This window comes from Scomber scombrus, chromosome 9 (assembly GCF_963691925.1).
Source record: "Scomber scombrus chromosome 9, fScoSco1.1, whole genome shotgun sequence".
NCBI lineage: Eukaryota > Metazoa > Chordata > Actinopteri > Scombriformes > Scombridae > Scomber > Scomber scombrus.
Window position 1 is genome coordinate 16,333,070 of NC_084978.1, and position 18,708 is coordinate 16,351,777.

The following is an 18,708-nucleotide window of genomic DNA, read 5'->3' on the forward strand; positions in this document are numbered from 1 at the left end:
GTTGGTATTTATGTGTTTGTGGTTTTACTGTACAGTATTAGTGCACAAACAACACAAACATGGTGTGTCCAAGACAAACTTCTCCCCCGGACAATGAAGTCCTATCTGATTCTTCCACAGCAGAGCGTGCGCAATCTCATCCATAGACTCTCGCTGTCTAAACACCACGCGCCCCCACACACCCCCACGCGCAACTTCAGCTTGCCTGTCACTTCTCTTCTCCTCCCCCCCTACCCCTATCCCTTTAAATATTTCAATCCGCAGGAGGAGCACCAGAGCCGGACAGTCTTTGGACGAGGACACGGTGGAGCAAACAGGTGTGGACACAGCGATGCGAACGATATTTCTTCTCCTGCTGCTGCTCCTCTGCTCCGTGGCAGAAGAGCAGTATACAGCCGCTACCGTCAATGAGTATTATATTGCAGCTGTAGAAATCGGATGGGACTATATCCACCAGGACGATAGTGAACCCGCGGCCGACCAAAGGTGAACATTTTTGTTGTTTAATTTGAGCAACCTTCAGCACACGCATGAGAGTCATTTTTAAAATGTCATTTAGTCCTCATATCCAGCTTCCAGAGGTCAGTCCTGTTAAATCAACTGGAAAAACATAGCAATAAGGATTAAAATCATTAAGCTGCTTCCAATGCAGGTTCTTGTTTTTAGGAATTTATTAGAAAGTGGTTTAACAGATTAACAATGATTGAAGACAGGTAACATGTATTATGAGGGTTGTTTTCTGTCAATGTTCTCATCCGTTTAGTAGTTTGGTTTGGTTCAAATAACTTCGGCCTTTTTGTGTTCGTAGGAGGAGATCCAAAGATGTTCCTCAAAAATACATCAAGGCAGTTTACAGGGAGTACACAGACTCCACATACACTGTCCCCAAACAAAGACCAGCTTGGACAGGTAGATCTCCTTCAATGTTGCTCTGTTTTATACACTTCTCACATCTTTGAAATATCTGAATGTTTTGTGTCATTACATAAGTTTTCTGTTAGGATTACAACAGTCAGTATTTTTGAGCACACTCTAAATGCAAACCAGAGCCTGAAGTCAGCACAAGTCTTCACAGTTGTCAGATCTGCGCAGAGCATAGACAGTTTGAGATTTTTTTTTAAATTACAAATTGTTAGAGAAAGTTGTGTCTCATTGTTACAGGTATTCAAGGTCCGGTGATCCTTGCCCGGGCTGGAGACACGGTGATAGTCCACTTCAAAAACCTGGCCTCGCAGTCCTACAGTATCAGCCCTGTGGGGATCACCTACTGGAAGCAGTCAGAAGGTAACTAACTGAAGGGAGGGAACCACTGTCACCCTTTGATCAAACATCTGTTATTACTTTATCTCCTGCACTCCTTCACAAACTGTCCGTTAGTCAGCAGCATCATCTTCTTGCTCAAGTTGTGAGCAAGAGATCGACTCAGCTTTTTTTGACTCAGTTTCTCTCTCTGAATCAGTTCGTACATGAAGTCAGGATTACACCGTAGATGAGACAGTGGCAAAAACACAAAATATTAGCTCACTGTTCCAGTGCTACTGTGACTTAGAGGAGAGATCTTTCCCAGATTGCCAGACTCAACCATGGGAGTTCATGTGAAAAATGACTATTGATTATTAAAAAAATGTAAATGCTTAATTAGGAGATTCAACATGATAGGGCAATACACAGGAAAAAGGAGTTACTTGCCCTAAGAGTTGCCTCCTTATTCTTCAGAAATTACACTGAGCAACGGTTGGCATTATCTTCTGTGTGCAGATTTTTGGCAGCATGATAGAGCGAACAGTCAGCATGAGTGTGAGCCTTAACAAAGGCAGGAAACAAACTTCAGTATATAAAATATTAAACACTTTAGATTTAAGTACCTTTAAAATACAAATCAAGAAGTCAACAGAGCAACAAAGCGACAGAAGGCATTGGCATGTGTCTTAATGCTTTTCAGCTGTAAATCTAAAGCAGTGAGTTCCTGTAAACGGCTCATGTCTTCCTGCCACAGGGTAGATTCCTATAAAAGAGTTTATCATAATCTGAAAAGCTGCTTCTGTCACGTTCAGGAATGAGCTTTCATGAAGTAAATCTAATCACATCAATGTGTGACATGCAGGGTGAGGGAAAGGTTGGTGCTTGTGAGTGTGTGTGTGTGTGTGTGTGGGGCGGTGTGGCTAAAAGCACTTTCGGCGACACAAACCAGAATTAACACCAGTTAATTGGGGACAGCTTGTGCAACTGGGCACAAAAGTCATGCCCCCAATTGGTAAAATACAGATTTTTGGGACAGTGGTTAAGGTTACAGTAAGGGTAGGTCTCCAGGAAATGAATGCAAGTATATGTAAATACCCCAAAAGTGACAGAGGTAAGACTGAGTGTGTGTCATTGGCTACTTTCAAGGACATATCAGACTAATTGGGGGCAGCTTGTCCAATTGGGGACAAAAGCCGTGCCCCCAATTAGCAAAATACTGATTTTTGGATCAGTGGTTACCGTTAGGGTAAGTCCCCAGGAAATCAATGTAGGTCTATATTATTTACCCGGAGGTGACCTAGAACAACTTAAATAAATCTAATCTAAATTTAAAAACATCAAAATCTAAGCACATCAATGTGTGAAGTTGTGGTCTTACTAATACAAAAACACCTATTTTTATTTCCTGTTTGCATTACTTGATAATCAGGGTAGTTGTCATGAACTAAGAGCGCAGAACAGGAGGACACAAATGCTCAACACAGCAGGTTCAGGCAAGAAAGGCAGGTTTATTACCAGGCAGGGTTCGGTACACGGGCAGGCAGTCAGGTAGGCAGAAGTTTCCAAATCAAGAGGCAAAAGGCAGGTCAAAGGGGCAAGCAGGGTCATACACGAAAACAGGCTATGGCTTGAAACAGGCTATGGCTTGGTCTATGATAAGAGCTGGGACGAGGACTGTGAGGTACAACGAACTGGCAACAAGACTGTGAGACACACAAGGTAAAGTACAAGAGGTAATGAGGGAAGATGGGAAACAGGTGGGGAGAACAATCAGGGAGCAGGTGTGACAGGACGGGGGAAGGGCGTGCAGGAAGTAAATCTAGAACAGAGACAGAGGGTTAGTGATTTCAAAATAAAAACAGGAAAGACAAGACATAAACATGAGATGTGCAAAAGCAAACAGAAACTTGACAGACATGACAGTAGTATCTCTTTGAAATTGTAATTATTTTATTTATTGAACTTAAGTACATGCGTTCTTTTAATTACTCATTTCATCCTACATTGACAGCCGTTTTCCTTCTTTAAGACCACCAGTGGCTCTGAATCAATACTGAGGAGTCATGCTGTCATGTCTTTTTCCCTCCAGGAGCTGGGTATGATGACTCTACGGCAGGCCAGGAGAAGGAGGATGATGCCGTCTCGCCCGGAGGATACTATAAGTACGTGTGGGACATCAGCCCGAAAGATGGCCCAACGGCCAGTGACCCCGAGTGCCTCACCTACTCTTACTCATCCCAGGTGGATACAGTCCGGGATGTCAACTCAGGACTCATCGGAGCCCTGCTCATCTGCAAGCCAAGTCAGTGTGTGCAGGGGGGCAAAGACAGTCATGCTTTTTGTCTCTTATTAATAGTTGACACCTTATCTCAACAACTCATCACTCATTAACACATAAAGGAACACCAAATTCAGAAAAAATCTCATTGATTTAAGTAAAACGTCATTAAAAACAGTTTTTTCTGGCTCTGATAGACTTATATCCAATGAAAAGATCTATCATTAAAAAGTGCCAGGCTCAAAATAACTATACTATATGAGATGATATGAGAGGAAATATAGTCCATAGTGCTATGCAAACGAAGTGAAGGGCTACTCCAATTTAGTATTTACTTACTAAAATCAGACTTTTAGGAAACAGATTTTTTAAAGGATTGGTCAAAGGTCTGGTCAAAAATATCCCAACCTATTATGGCTCAAGCCCTAAAAACACTGGATCCTATATTTCACATGATGCAACTTGATAGTACCTTTTGTCAGACCCTGCCTTAATCATAATGTCTTTAAAACTCCTTTCCCCCAGTTTTGCACTGCAAGTTTTCTGGTAAAAAGTCAAGATGTGTTATTTTCTCAAACTTTAGAGTGCTCCTCCAGAACAATTTTCACCAGCTGAGCAGCATGTGTGAAATCGGTGGAGTGTGCCTTTACAGTAATTCTAGTTTGCCATTTAGCTGAGCTGAGCACTGCAAAATTGTCCATTTATTTTACATTCTGACAAATGTTTGAGAAAAAAATGCATGAATGTTAATCTCACTTTACAGAAATAGACACATTTACAAAATAATTATTACTAATGTATGTACTGTAATGTGTTTGTGTTCCTCTAGGTGCGTTGACAGAAGACGGCCAGAGGAGAAATCCAGCATTCGTCCTGCTGTTTGCAGTGTTCGATGAGACCAAGAGCTGGTATGGGGAGGTAGGGGAGAGGAAGAGCAGAGAGAAGTTCAGAAAGAGTGCTGGCAGGAAGAATTACCACACCATCAATGGATACGTCAACTCTACATTACCCGGTAACGAACCACATCGGGTGCAGACAGGCAGTGTCTTCCATGAAGTTGTGTTGTAATGTTAAGTGTTGCTAACACTGTGCTCTGCTGCATCAGTGTCTGCACTGTATGTGGTCTGCACAGGAATTTGTCCTCATTTGCTGTGTGTGTGTGTGTGTGTGTGTGTGTGTGTGTGTGTGTGTGTGTGTGTGCGTGTGCGTGTGCGTGTGTGTGTGTGTGTGTGTGTGTGTGTGTGTGTGTGTGTGTAGGTCTGACTATGTGTAAGAGCCCCCGTGTGTTTTGGCATCTGATTGGGATGGGAACAGCTCCAGAAATCCACTCCATCAAGTTCCATGATCACACCCTGCAGGTAAATCAGGTCTTGACATAAAAGCAAATCCCACAGCAAACATATTTAAAGGTTAAAGGAGATTTCTTTTAACTTATGTTGTGATATTATGGGTTAATAAATGTAAATCTAAAATATTTTTAAAATGTTTACTTAGTTTGCAGTATGTCTATTTGTCTGTCAAAAGGGAATAGTCCTGCAAATAAGAAATGCATTACAACTTTCTGGAAATAATTGTCCTTTTATGTTTAATACTGCAGAAAAAGTATTATACTATGGAGACAGTGTGCAGTATATTGAATTCTTATTTTGCAATTAAGATGATTATAGAAAGGGAAAATATTCTCTAGTTTTTCATTCACAAATCTATTTCAGTCTTTTTTAGCTAATTTATAACTTATACTAATGTATTACTTCTTATATTCTTAGTCAAACTATCTTTGTTAAAATCTAGCACATTTGCTTTGGTTTTTCCAGGTGTTGAACCATCGAAAAGCCACCACAGAGGTGGCCCCTATGACTTTCATCACTGCAGAGATGAAACCTGCCACTGTAGGCCGCTTTCTGATCAGCTGTCGGATATACGCTCACCGCCACGGTAAGACAGGTCGATTCAGATTGCTTTGCCTGGTTCATATGAATTATAACTGTTTGCTAATTTTCAATATTGCTATTTCAAGATGGCATGAACGCTTTCTTCACGGTGGACAACTGCCCAGACCCCATCAGGCCTGACATGCGTAACGTCCAACAAGAGGACTACAGTTATGAAGATGATATGTTCAACACCATAAGCTTTCAGGCTCAGAAGCCACAAATGCATGTCAGATCCAACAGGGGACAGCAGTCTAATACCTGGGAGCATTTCATCGCCGCTGAAGAGATCACCTGGAACTACGCCCCACATCTCAATCCCACAGACAGGTAGGAGAACGGAGGTGGAGGGGGACGGACAACAGGAATTGTTGATTTGAACTGAATCGATCATTTCTTTTCTCTTTGTCACACCAGTGAGTTGCAGTCCGGATATTTGGCCGCAGCTCCTCATCACCTCGGCTACAAGTATAAGAAGGTGGTGTATGTGGAGTACACGGACAAATCTTTCACTCAGAGGAAGAATCCTGCCAATACACTGCTGGGTCCACTATTGAAAGGAAAAGTCAATGATCAGTTCCATGTAAGTGAGTCATAGGCTAGAAATGTGTGAATTTGTGAATGAGAGATTTGAGCTACAACAGCGGAACAAAACAAACTTTGTATGACTTTTTATTGATTTTCCACTGGTTTGAATTATGTTTCCAGATCACATTCAGAAACCTTGCCAGCCGTCCTTTTAACATCTACCCCATTGGTCTTACCAAGATCTATCCAATGCAGACATCCACAAATGGTAAGCTTAAGCATGGACACAAATCTTGTGCCTGTAAAATTTGATTGCTTTTTGTGCTATTTGAGTGTCCTTAACTAAAAAGCAGTTTGAGGGTCTTTACTCTTTAGATGTATTTCTGTATTTCGGTGATTTGATCGAATTGTTGAAAAGTGGCCATTCAAGTGTGAGTCTCTTTAAAGCCATTATATGTACAATTTTTTAAAATCCAGACTTCGGCACCTCAAAAAACAGGCTGACATCTAACCTTACCCTCATACACTGGGATAGATGGGCTCAAAACATCACAGACTTTGCCAATATGGACATTTTCTTCCATTTTTACGCATCTAAAATTATGCCATTAAAGTACGTTAAAAGATGGTTTAATAACAAAGAATCTACAGACTTACAAGTACAAGCTTTAAAATTGGGAAGTCCTATCACAGTCTGTGATTGTACACTATTAAAATACCCATTTTAGTTATTTTATACTGCATCCTACTGGACTACGTCTTTCTCTGCTTACTCCTTGAACTCCTGGTAATATTATTATCAGCAATACATGCTTTAAAACTCTCCTAATCTTGCAATTTTGTTATTCTGTCATAGAAGATGGAGTGCATTTTGTGTTCAGTGTGTTTCATTTGTCATTTGCTTTGTTGCATTTAGTGTTCTCAATTTGTCTCATTCTTGTGTTATTTTTTGCTACGTTAGTGTTTTAAATATCCAAAATCAAAGTTTCACTTAAACTCATAAAATTAAACAGCTGCAGAGCAGGACCTGCGCTCCATGGGGGTGCCCCCCAATGGGACATTTGGATACATTTGGAAGCTAACAACAGATGACGGGCCCTTGAAGGAGGACCCTCAATGTCTGACCCAGCTGTATCAGAGCACTGTGTCCCCAGAGAGGGACTTGGCCTCTGGGCTGGTGGGCACCCTTTTGATCTGCAAGTATAATGCCCTCGACCTCAAAGGACGCCTGGTGAGAAGAACTTAACATTTATGTATTGAATATGCTCATGCTGCAAATATTTCACTTGTAGACACACTGCTTTATACATGCTAAATCCCTTAGAGTCAAAATGCAAGAGGCTGCAATGGCGTCGTATGTACTCTTGTGTAATTTAATATCCTGTATCTCTTCTATAATTATCTATTATCTATTTCTGCATGCAGTTGGGGCCAGATAAAGAGTGGAGCCTTGTATTTGCTGTGTTTGACGAGAACAGAAGTTGGTACATCAGTGAAAACATTCAGTCCAGTCAAAACTCCTCCAGCACCACAGATGCTGAATTCTACAACTCCAACGTCATTTACAGTGAGTCCTCATTGGAGTCACTTTCCCTGCTAAGTTCTACTCTGACCTGAACTGAAGTGAAACAATAACGTGCTTGTGTTTAATTTCCATCCTCCTCCAGGTGTGAATGGCATCATGTTCAGCGGGCGCCAGTTTGTGATGTGTAAGACTGATGTCACCTTCTGGCACGTGGTCAATGTGGGGACCCAGAGTGACTTCATCTCTGTCTACTTCACGGGAAACCTCTTTCGGTACAACGGCCTCTACCAATCCGTACTCACCCTCTTCCCCATGACTGGCATGACAGTTCCTATGGAGGCTGAGCTGCTGGGTAATTGAAGTTTAAGCTACAATTCTCTGTTGAAGCACAAACAATCTCATTGGTTAGTAAATGTTGATGGGTGGAACCAAACTTAAAGTAACTAATTCATTTATGACTTTGAGATTTAAGAAGATGGAAAACTACAGACTATCTGACAGACCATACTTGGCCAACAGTTGTAGCTCGTTATAAATTGGTGTGTCAGCTCTGCGAACTATATGTCCAATATCAAGATAATTATAATAATGACTTTATTTGTAGCACCTTTCATACAAGAAATGCAGCTATAGTTGTTGCTATATCTGACACAAATATAAAAACTTGGTATTATACAAATTTGGTGTAATTTAAGATAGTTTGACGTCATTGTCAAGTGTCTTGGAAGCCTTTACTCCAATGCAACTTTGATGCAGTAGAAGTATTCAAATGATAAAAAACTGTTCAGATAAACATCAGATTCAGCAGCTGTTTTAATGTGTTTACGTACAGTTTATATATTTAGACAAACGTGCCTAAAATGATTCTTATTAGGGATCTAATAAGAAAACACAACACTTTGTACATCACAATAAAATATGACAGTCTATAAGCTGACAGTGTAACAGACAGAGTAGGCCTATGCTGCTAATCACACTTAATATAGTTAACAGATCATTTAAGCAAAAGACTACATAAAACAGTCCACCTCAAACACAATGAATTGTTTTTCTGGACCGACTGGGTTGGAATATTTACCATCCTGAGTGTAAGATTAGGATTTCAATATTTAGGGCCTCAAACAGAGCCACTGACACAGCTACAAGTGGGTCAAGTAGAACTACTTTCACTAATTAAAGGCACTATTTTTCTATTTTTTTCAAACAAAAATGTATCATTACCAGAGTAATTTCTAGGATAATGTAATCAATCCAAAAAAATGTGCCCGACATTTCAACACAGATTTGACCGGTTGATTCTCTGGAAGTGTAACACACACCGACTGTGTCGCAAATCAGAGCATCATTTGTGAACAAGTAGTCAAGCTTCTGCATTTATTGCTTTTTTGGAGCATTGACCTTTAAGACCACTGTCCTATTACCCAGTCTAGACACTTCAGGAAATGCCTGTGTCCTTGTTTCCCCCAAGACACAACTGAGTCATATTAACTCTGACATATTTTTTCTCTCAGGCGAGTGGGAGATCAGTGCCTTCGATGGCAGCCTCAAGAGTCGAGGGATGAGCATCCATTACACTGTTCGTCCTTGCGACAATGGAGACCTCCCATTAGTCGATCGTGATGAAGATGACGATGATATCTCTGACTTCATCGATGACATAGATCTACAGCCAAGAGGGATGAGATCTCAAAAAAACACAGTGATGATTAAGTTGTGCGAAAAGTCCCTCACCAACAGTACCCAGTCAGCAGTCACCACTGGTCAAAACGTCACCACTGATGGAAAATTAAGATGCAAGCTGTCATCAGAGGGAGGAAACAACGTGACCGAGGGTGGAATCCCACAAGATATCTTGGATGAACTTGCAGGAGAAAGGGTCGGTAGACAGAGGCGACAGTCAGAGGGAAACTGGACGGATGGAGACATCAGCTCTGGAGCCACAGAAGATGGAGAAACTGGGATGGAGATTGAAGGAGAGATAATGGAAAATAGGACTGATACTGGTGCTGAGGTAAGGGAAATGCCAAGTGAAAAGAATGACACAAAGGAAGAGCTTGAACATAGCAACGAGATCTTACTGGACAGTAATCCACACAGTTCACAAGAGATGGATCGAAACCTAGTGCTACAAAACCACATTCAGACTGAAACTGAGCAACAGACGGTGGACCTGCAGGGTCTGGATTACAACTACACTGGTGATGACAACAACGCAACACAGATTGATCTGTCTCTAGAGTATGATGACTACAGCGATGAGGTACTACTGTCTGTATGTGTGTGTGTGATGTATGTTCCCATACGAGTTATTCCATATACAACAAGTGCCACAAACCAAAATGTTTCCCTTTTAATTTACAGTAAATGCTGCATTTTATTATAGGTGAACAGCACATCAGGCATATTTGCCTCAGATTACATTGACCCGCGCTCAGGAGGGGTTAGATTTAAAACCTACTACATTGCTGCAGAGGAGATCACCTGGGACTACGGCATCACAAAACCAATTCAGGTTATCAAACCCAGGTAAGGATAACACGTCATCCATGAGTTCATCCTGGATTTAAAAAAGAATAGTTTGGCATTTCTGTAAATACAGTATTCACTGTCTTGCTGAAAGTTATACAAGAAGCTCAATACCACTCTCACGTCTAAACACGAAACTACAGATAATAATTAGACTAGTGTAGCGTAAAGACTGTGGGTAGGATACAGATTGTTTTTCTGCCTTGTTTGATTGATTCAAAGTTTGATATTTCTTTCAATTTCTTGGAGAAGTTACATCCAAAAAATAGTCGTCGTCATAAAACATAGTGAATTGTTGTTTTTCTACTTTGGTTTTTAACAAATCAAACAAAGAATATATAAAATGTTAATTAATTAGTTTTAGAGGTTCTGGTGGGACAGTTGTTACCAGATGTCAAGCTAGTCCTCGTCCTCCTCCTCCTCTTTCTCCTAATTTTCTCCTCTTATAGCCATATTCTACATTAGCCTTACATCCTAATTTTTCCCTTATTGTTTTTAACTCTTTATTAACCCTTTAGAGAGATGCGTCGCGGGATGAGGAAGTTCCTGCCAGAGTATAAGAAGGTAGTGTATCGAGCCTACAGAAATGAAGACTTCCTCCTTCCTGTAGGCGGAGGAGAGCTTCAGGAACACCTGGGAATCATGGGACCTTTCATCAGAGCTGAGATTAATGATCTCATCACTGTGAGTTAGGCTACGACTATACAAACAAAACTGCTTTTGAAACACTTAATGTTGGTGTGTTGGTGACTTGTGTTTTCTCCTTTTATCTTTTATCTATCAAGGTGATCTTTAAGAACAAGGCATCCAGGTCTTACTCCTTTCACCTGCACGGAGTCTATGACCGCAGCCAGGGGGCCGGCATGGCCCAAACCTATTCTTCCTCTGCACCACCCGGGGTCCCAGGAGAGTCTGTGGCTCCTGGGGAGGCCCGAACTTATAACTGGAGAGTAACCAGAAAACAAGGTCCCACTGAAACAGAATTTGACTGCAAGACTGGAGCATACTACTCCACTGTGGACAAGGTCTGTATAGGCCTGTTTGTTAGCATCATGTCTCACCGCTATTAATAGGTGAATCTGTATTATTTTTCAGTTTTGTCCTTAACATCTGCATGTGCAAATGAACATTATTATAGTTTTGAAATTGAAGTATTTAGCCTTAAGTGAAATGGCAGCAGTTTTAGTTAAGGTGTAGTTTGTTTTACTTTTATTTATAGTAGCTTAATTTAGTTTGCATTTTCTGTGTTTTGGATTTTAGTCCTTTTTGTGTTGTTGTTGTTGTTGGTGGTGGTGGTGGGGTTTTTTTTGTTTTCTTTTAATTCTTCAGAAATTTAAGCATAAAATCAAAAATTAATTTGCAAAAAAATCAAGTGGAGTCACAAGTTTCATCTTTGTAAATTAATGCTAAAATCATCAGCTTTAGTTATAAAACAAGCAGAAAACCCCTATTTCTTTGTTTATGTTCCAGGAGAAGGACCTTCACTCAGGTCTGATCGGCCCGCTGGTTATCTGTAAACCCGGGACTCTCCGGACTCGTCAGCACACGCAGCCAGACATCCAGGAGTTCTCCCTTCTCTTCCACACCTTTGATGAAACTAAAAGCTGGTACCTGGAGGAGAACCTGAAGAAATACTGTGTCCCACCCTGTCAGGCCAACCCTGACGACCCATTGTACCACATGACCAACAAGTTTGCAGGTGGAGATAATCAGTTGATTGTTAGTGTCATGTTGTGTTCAGCTGTCATACTTTTTCTCATGAATAACGGCCATCTTTTTTTCCACAGCAATAAATGGTTATGTAGCGGAGACTCTTCCTGGTCTGTTGGTGGCCCAGCACCAGTTAGTCAGGTGGCACCTTCTGAATGTAGGAAATGATGGAGAGTACCACGCTGTGCACTTCCATGGTTTGCCTTTCACTATTCACACTGAACAAGAACATCGTATGGGGGTCTACAACCTTTTCCCTGGTAAATAAAAACCCATTGATATTTACAATTAATGTATCATATTTATATACTTTATAGTACTTTATATCATTTTTTTCATATGGTACATACACCCTCTCTCCGTCATTTTCCCACACTCTCTCTTTCACATATAATACACATATTACACATAAACACACTGTTTATCGACAGCTTTTTAATATTTAGTTACAGGGAGCCAATAGGAATGTGACACTCGTCCAGCTTTATTCACGGTTTTCCAGTATACTGTATTACTGATACAATCAATGTGTTGTCTATTCTACATGTTATTGATTGGCCTGATCTAATTCCACAGGATTGACTGTATGTATAAACATCTGAATCACACACTCTTTGTTTAACATCAATCATGTTTTTAAGGCTCAGGCTACTGTAGTAACATTAGAAATCCCTGTGGAAAAAAGTCCATCTGTGAGAACAGTTTCCTGATATGAAGCCTAGCAGAAAAATCTAGGTCCCACCCTGTTCTTATCTCTATTAGCTTACTTTAACTCAGCAACAGTCATTCTTGGCTCTCATTACTGTCTGCTTCTTTCCCCCTCCAGGTGTGTTTGGCACAGTGGAGATGAGACCCCCAACAGTTGGCACATGGCTGGTGGAGTGCACCATAGGAGAGTACCAGCTGGCGGGCATGAGGGCCAAACTACTGGTCTATAATCCACGTAGGTGCACGTGTCACATACTGTATCTGTGAAAATGATTGTTTATAATGTGATACAATCTACAATCTAATATATAATTAGAGCAGTAATTGTGGATTTACTGGTTTTTATTTACTTAAACTAAAATGTTTCTAAGGACAACAATATCAGTCGGTTTGGCCAGTCTCCAATACTTTGGTCTTGAGTAAAATATCTCACCAGCAAATGAATTGATTGTCATTAGTTTGTAGGCATATTTTCATGCTAATTTTAGTATTAAGCTTGGACCACAGTGCTACTCGAGTACAGTAAAATAAAGCTTGGACCGATGAAAGTTGAACTAATTCTGGCAGGGAAGAACTTAGCCTGAAATGCTGAGTCTAAGACGCCCCAAAATGGTCACTTAAATCTTTTTGATTGAGTAACAAAATAGCTTTCTCTCTTGCATTACCCTTATTTTTCCACACTAATGTTTTTTGTTGATTCATTATTTTGTTCTGTGTTGTGTAATTAGCCGGACAGAGATTTTGCAACACCAGAAATCTGATTAGTGACAGCTGTAGTAGATTAAATGCCAACTCCTGACACTGCACTTTGAAGTGTTTCACCACATCATATGAATCATGTCAGAGACTTTCCCCACATTTTCAACACCGTAAAGTGTTGAGTTATTATCTTATTTATGGGGCTTTTTTTCGTAATAGTGATTTCTCACATAGCACAGTCAAAATCTGAGCTAAAACCTGAAAGTCCCAAAAGTATTAGAATGTACTTCCCCCCCTTTGCATAAACTGTAAAGATAAAGCATGATGTTTTATCAACTTTGGCTTCAGGTAAGAAATGGCATTGTTAAAAGCGTGGAACCCCTAATTCTGTACAGTCTAGGACCTAGGTATATTAAATGATGATAATTGTATTTCAGGATTTCTGAATGGGATAATTATGTGCACCTTGAACATTTGACATGCATCAATAAGCTGTAATTTTCTCATACTGACTTGCAGGATGTGTCTTTCCTCTGGGAATGAAATCAGGAAGGATTGAGGATTCCCAGATCACAGCATCAGATCACAAAGGTAAGACAACATTTCTTTTTTCCCCCAAGAATACACTTAATACTTGTTCGTACTTGCAGAAAGAGGAAGTGCTTGCCTAATCATTGTCACCAGGCAGCTTTATAAAATCTGAAAACCTGGAAATTATTACTAACTTGGATTATAACCATGTGTGAGCAGATAGTTGGGAGCCGAGGCTGGCGAGGCTGGATCAGTCTGGTTACATCAATGCCTGGATGGGCCAAAACACGATGTCATGGATACAGGTTAGATATACAGCTCTGTAAACCTCTGCACAGCATTTACACTGATTGTGGTCATGTTCACATGAAAAAAAACAGCACGGTAAAATGTAATGTTGTGTGTGTGTGTTTTATTAGGTTGACCTCCTGAAGCCCACTCTGCTGCATGGTGTGCAGACGCAGGGAGTCAGGTCAAAGCTGAGGGATATATTCATCTCATTCTTCAACGTCTCCTACAGCCTGGATGAGGAGACATGGACCACTTACAGAAGAAACAGCACCATAAAGAACAATGTATGTCTGCTGTTGTGGTAGAGTCCATTACAGTTGGGTTACGGTTACCATTTGACTGCAGTGAAAATGTTGATCCTTGAGTTGTTGCCGAAACTGAACATGGAATTCAGGCATGTAATCCATACAATTTAAAGGATAACCAAAAATTGATCCAGGAGAACAAAATATAAGGAAATGTTACGCCAGAAAATGCATTAAAAGGCAGTTGTTCAGTAGCTGTCTGTGGGTGTTTGAGCAGCAATAAATGCACCAAGAGGCAGGTTCAACCATGGTATGATGCTGTTAAATTGTGAAAAAAAATACAGAAAAGGCAGATAAATAGCTCATCGTAATGGTTTGCCTATGTCAAGCAAGTTTCAAGTCTCTGCAAGTTGAGATACAAGGAAACCAGCTGTTTCCTGGAATGTTGGAAATCAGCCCAAAAACGTGTGCTTTGGTATGATTTGGAGTATGCTTGGCAGTTATTAATTTGTAGGGTACTATCAGCATGATCATTTTAATCTATTTGTGTGGCCCTGTTTTAGATGTTTTTTGGCAACATGGACAGCTCCAAGGTGAAATACAATCACTTCTCTCCACCGTTTGTGGCTCGTTACGTCAGGATTCACCCAATGAACTTTAACATAAGGCCTGCCCTCCGAATGGAGCTGCTGGGCTGCGATCTCAACAGTGAGTTTCACTGTATTTCGACAGAATTTATCATATTGTTGATTTTATTGTATGAAGATGCTAAGAATAACTGTGATTTGTTTGTGTGTGTGTGTGTGTGTGTGTGTGTGTGTGTGTGTGTGTGTGTGTGTGTGTGTGTGTGTGTGTGTGTGTGTGTGTGTGTGTGTGTGTGTGTGTGTGTGTGTTGTGAGCAGGCTGCTCTCTCCCTCTCGGGCTCCAGAGGGGACTGATTCCTGACAGCAGCTTCAGTGCCTCCACATTTTATTCATCCCTGCTGCGTACCTGGAGACCCTACCTTGCCCGCCTCCATCAGGAAGGACGCGCCAATGCCTGGAGGCCAAGGGTGAGTGGTGTTTTTTTTCTTCCTTTTTTTCATGTCTTAAACACATTTTAATGAAAAAGTCACACGGAAAGCCTCTTGTTTCTCAATCCAGATTAGGAGACAATGTTGTGTATTATAACTGCTCTCCTTTTATTATTCAGTCCTGTTGTTCCTCCTCTCCTCTCTTCTCCATCTTATCATTTTCACACTTTGCAGCACTGAGGTGTAGAGGTGTGATTTGTCTTTCTTGTCAAACTGTTGAGCTTTTATTAAAGAACACATGCTAAACAGTAGCACTTGTGATCTCCGGACAGAGGTCAGGGACTGGGGGCCTGCAATCACAAACATAACTTCTACTGAATGGTGTCTTAATGTGGCTGCAAAAGCCTAAAGACCTCAGATGAACAAATGTTTTAAAGTTTTTGCATAGTATCTGTAGCCAGCTTTTCTACATTGTTTTTAACATTAGTCTAAGCAGGAAAATGGGGGGGAAACAAGGAAAAAATATAGTAGGACAACCTTGATTTACTTTTCCTTGGCTTTAAAAGGAAGGTGACACTTGACTCTCTTTTCAATGAAACCTTCAATCATTTTTGTTCAGGGCCTTTTCCTGTAACCTTCCTTATCAGTTAAAACTCAACCTAAACATAGACTTCATGAATGATGAATAAAGGATTTAAAATGGGGAAGAAATCTCTACATGAACAGTTAATCTGGTTCGCACCCACATTAATGGGAAACAGTGGAAAACAGATGCACTGCCAGGAACATTTTTCTTGTTTACAAGTGTCCTAGATATCTTAGAGAAATGAGGGGGAGGGAGTCCTGGGTTTGTGGCGTTCCCATTTGCCCTCTATTTCTAAATCTTTTGTAAATCTTTTGTAAAACTCATCTAAAACTTTATTTTTCTTGAATTCCAAAAAATCTCCTCTCTACCCCAGTACAACAATCCTCATGAGTGGCTGCAAGTGGACCTGGGGACTGTCAAACGCATCACAGGTGTGTTGATGCAGGGAGCGACATCAGTGCTGACACCGATGATGGTCACAGAGTTCTCTGTGACCATCAGTCACGATGGACAATCCTGGAACGCCGTGTTAGAGGAGAACTCCCAGAGAGACGAGGTACACCAAGTTTTCCAGTATCAACTAACATGATCCAGTTTCCTGCCTGACCACAGCTCCATAAAGCTAAAACTGCCCTGACTAATATGTTCTTTACTCATTTCATTTATTCCTTTGATTAATCAGTGATGAAGAGGGACTACTCTATCTCACTGTTTCCTTACTGTTACATAGAGGAATGAGTAACTGTTTTACAGAGCTGACAACCCACCCAAAGAATCCCATGACACAGCGTTTTGATGTTTTAGTGACACATAGTGGACTGACTCATTGCTGTTTTGAAAGCCTCCAAAAAATACATCTGATAATCTACATCTGTAAAACTCTTAACACAAATGTGCAAAAAAAAGATTGTTGCTGATTCTAATCTGTATTTATTTTCATAATCCTTTGTGTTACACCTTTTCATTTCTTTCATCCCTTTTTTCCTTCCTTAGATCTTCGCAGGAAACAACGACCCAGACGAGGAAGCTCTCACTGTTTTTAATCCTCCTCTGTTCGGCCGCTACCTCCGCATCCACCCTCGGGGTTGGGTGAACGACATTGCTCTGCGTCTGGAGGTGCTGGGCTGTGACACACAGCAGGCACTCTGACGCACCGCTGGACAAACCCACAAACTGCACGCAGCGACATTTTAGAAGCAGTGTAGGTTTAGTGAAAGATGTTAAATTCTTCATTTACGTATTAACTGCTTGAATTTCTGTGACAGAAGCTATTTTGTGTTGGCCACAACTTTGTTTACATTTTCACCATTAGCTTAAAAAGATCCTGTTAGAGTTATTTTTACCTTTATACAGCAAATAATTGTGCTTAAGGGTCATGTAAAAATGTAAACATGTTAATGGAAAAATAAATCCAGTTTAAGGTGTCAGTTAAAACAAGGCCTCAGTGTTTTAACAGACACAGCTGAGCTACAGTATTTAGCTTTGCAGCACACCTTTTGAATGTAAGCTTGTGTAATATATCAGACTCAGACAGATGTATACAGTTTGAATGGTTGTTATATATCATTGGAAAAGTTTGTATTAATGTATTTTTCTGCTTTATTAGAGTTTATATAAACACTGAATCTTAAAGAACTTCCCTTGCATTCATTTCTCAACTCTCTTCTGCACACAAACACAGTAACAGGACACACACACTTCCTTCTGAGCTGAAGTCAAAATGTTAACAATTATATGTTTTCAAAAGTCTTAACCATGTGCAGGTATCGGTTCCAACATGCACAACAAGATAAATCAAGTGCCACTTGATGTAGCTGTTTCCTGTCATGTTCTTCATTTCCAATCAGGAAAGGAGCTCTCTTTGTTTGCGTTTGTTTTCTTCCCTCTTTCCAGCACATTATCTCTGTTCTTTCTTCAGTCCATCTGTCTGCAGTCCAAAATGTTCCTGTACTGTTATTTCGGCTTATCCAAGTCCACCAGGGCCTCCCAGCACAAACAATACAGCAACTCTACTCCAACATTGTTCTGTTACAAGTTAAAATATGCACTTGTGCAAAATAGAGGAAACAGTGTTTGCATGTTCACAGACAAGGATGAAACGATGAGGCGTCCACGTGTGCATGCTTGTGTCAAGGCTGTATGTTTTGGGCCAGACTGTGTGAAGGCTGCATGAAAACACGAGTGGTACTGACCTCTCTATCGCCTTGTTATCAGCTAAGGAAGTTTCCGGGCAGGGGGTGTGTTTCGTTTGGACGGGATGTGTGTTGGCAGAGACAGGGCAGTAGCACATAATGCCTGGCTGTCACACTCTATCTCCCTGAAAACAATAACACGCAGTCTGTGTGCCTCTTAGAAACAGACAGAACACCTGTATCCAGCGTCCACTAACATTTAACAATCATGATGTGAAGCAAATGAAGCACACGCCATGGCCTGATGCCCAGGTGTGATTACTTATCAGTTGCTGGGATTGTGTTCGCAGCGTGAGAGAGAAACAACGGCACAGAATACAACCCACAGTGTGAACACAGCTGATGGTTTTACATAATTCACTCATTAACTTCACATTTTTGCCATCTAATGTGTAAAATACAGAAAACAATTCAACACAATTATTGCCATTGTGTTGCAGGAAATGTAAACAGTTATTTTCATTGGCAATTCATTTATAGATTATTTTAGTTGTTTAGTCAATAGAATCTCAGAAAATAATGAAAAATGCTCAAAAAGTTTACTGGTTAAGGACTTCAACACTTTATTATTATCAGAGTTGTTGTTCAATAACTGCCGATCAACAAAAATGATCACAGTGATTAAACAACTAATCATGTCAATGCTGAGCAGATGTTTTTATGGGACACTCCAAAACTATTTAAACCTCTTTAACGCAAGAACA

At 40.6% G+C, this 18,708-nt stretch overlaps 2 protein-coding genes across 2 annotated transcripts in view; one reads left to right on the forward strand and one right to left on the reverse strand.

The window, feature by feature from the left end:
• The window catches only part of slc16a2 (solute carrier family 16 member 2), a 399,269-nt gene that overhangs the window by 350,898 nt on the left and 29,663 nt on the right, over positions 1–18,708 (reverse strand). The window lies entirely within an intron of this gene.
• f8 (coagulation factor VIII, procoagulant component) lies at positions 112–17,447 on the forward strand. The gene is made up of 27 exons (XM_062425349.1): positions 112–486; positions 809–909; positions 1,162–1,284; positions 3,332–3,544; positions 4,350–4,532; positions 4,778–4,878; positions 5,335–5,455; positions 5,538–5,781; positions 5,869–6,034; positions 6,160–6,247; positions 6,993–7,210; positions 7,405–7,546; positions 7,647–7,856; positions 9,016–9,764; positions 9,888–10,030; positions 10,549–10,714; positions 10,816–11,055; positions 11,501–11,729; positions 11,818–12,000; positions 12,567–12,683; positions 13,667–13,738; positions 13,898–13,983; positions 14,098–14,253; positions 14,778–14,922; positions 15,117–15,265; positions 16,186–16,368; positions 16,806–17,447. The coding sequence occupies exons 1-27, from the start codon at positions 332–334 to the stop codon at positions 16,959–16,961; spliced, it is 4,839 nt and encodes a 1,612-aa protein (XP_062281333.1). The 5' UTR covers positions 112–331; the 3' UTR covers positions 16,962–17,447.

Coding starts and splice junctions, on each gene's coding strand:
- f8 (XM_062425349.1), top strand. CDS start 332: ATGCGAACGATATTTCTTCTCCTGCTGCTGCTCCTCTGCTCCGTGGCA. Junction 13,739..13,897: donor CACAGCATCAGATCACAAAG/GTAAGACAACAT, acceptor ATGTGTGAGCAG/ATAGTTGGGAGCCGAGGCTG. Junction 14,254..14,777: donor ACAGCACCATAAAGAACAAT/GTATGTCTGCTG, acceptor GCCCTGTTTTAG/ATGTTTTTTGGCAACATGGA.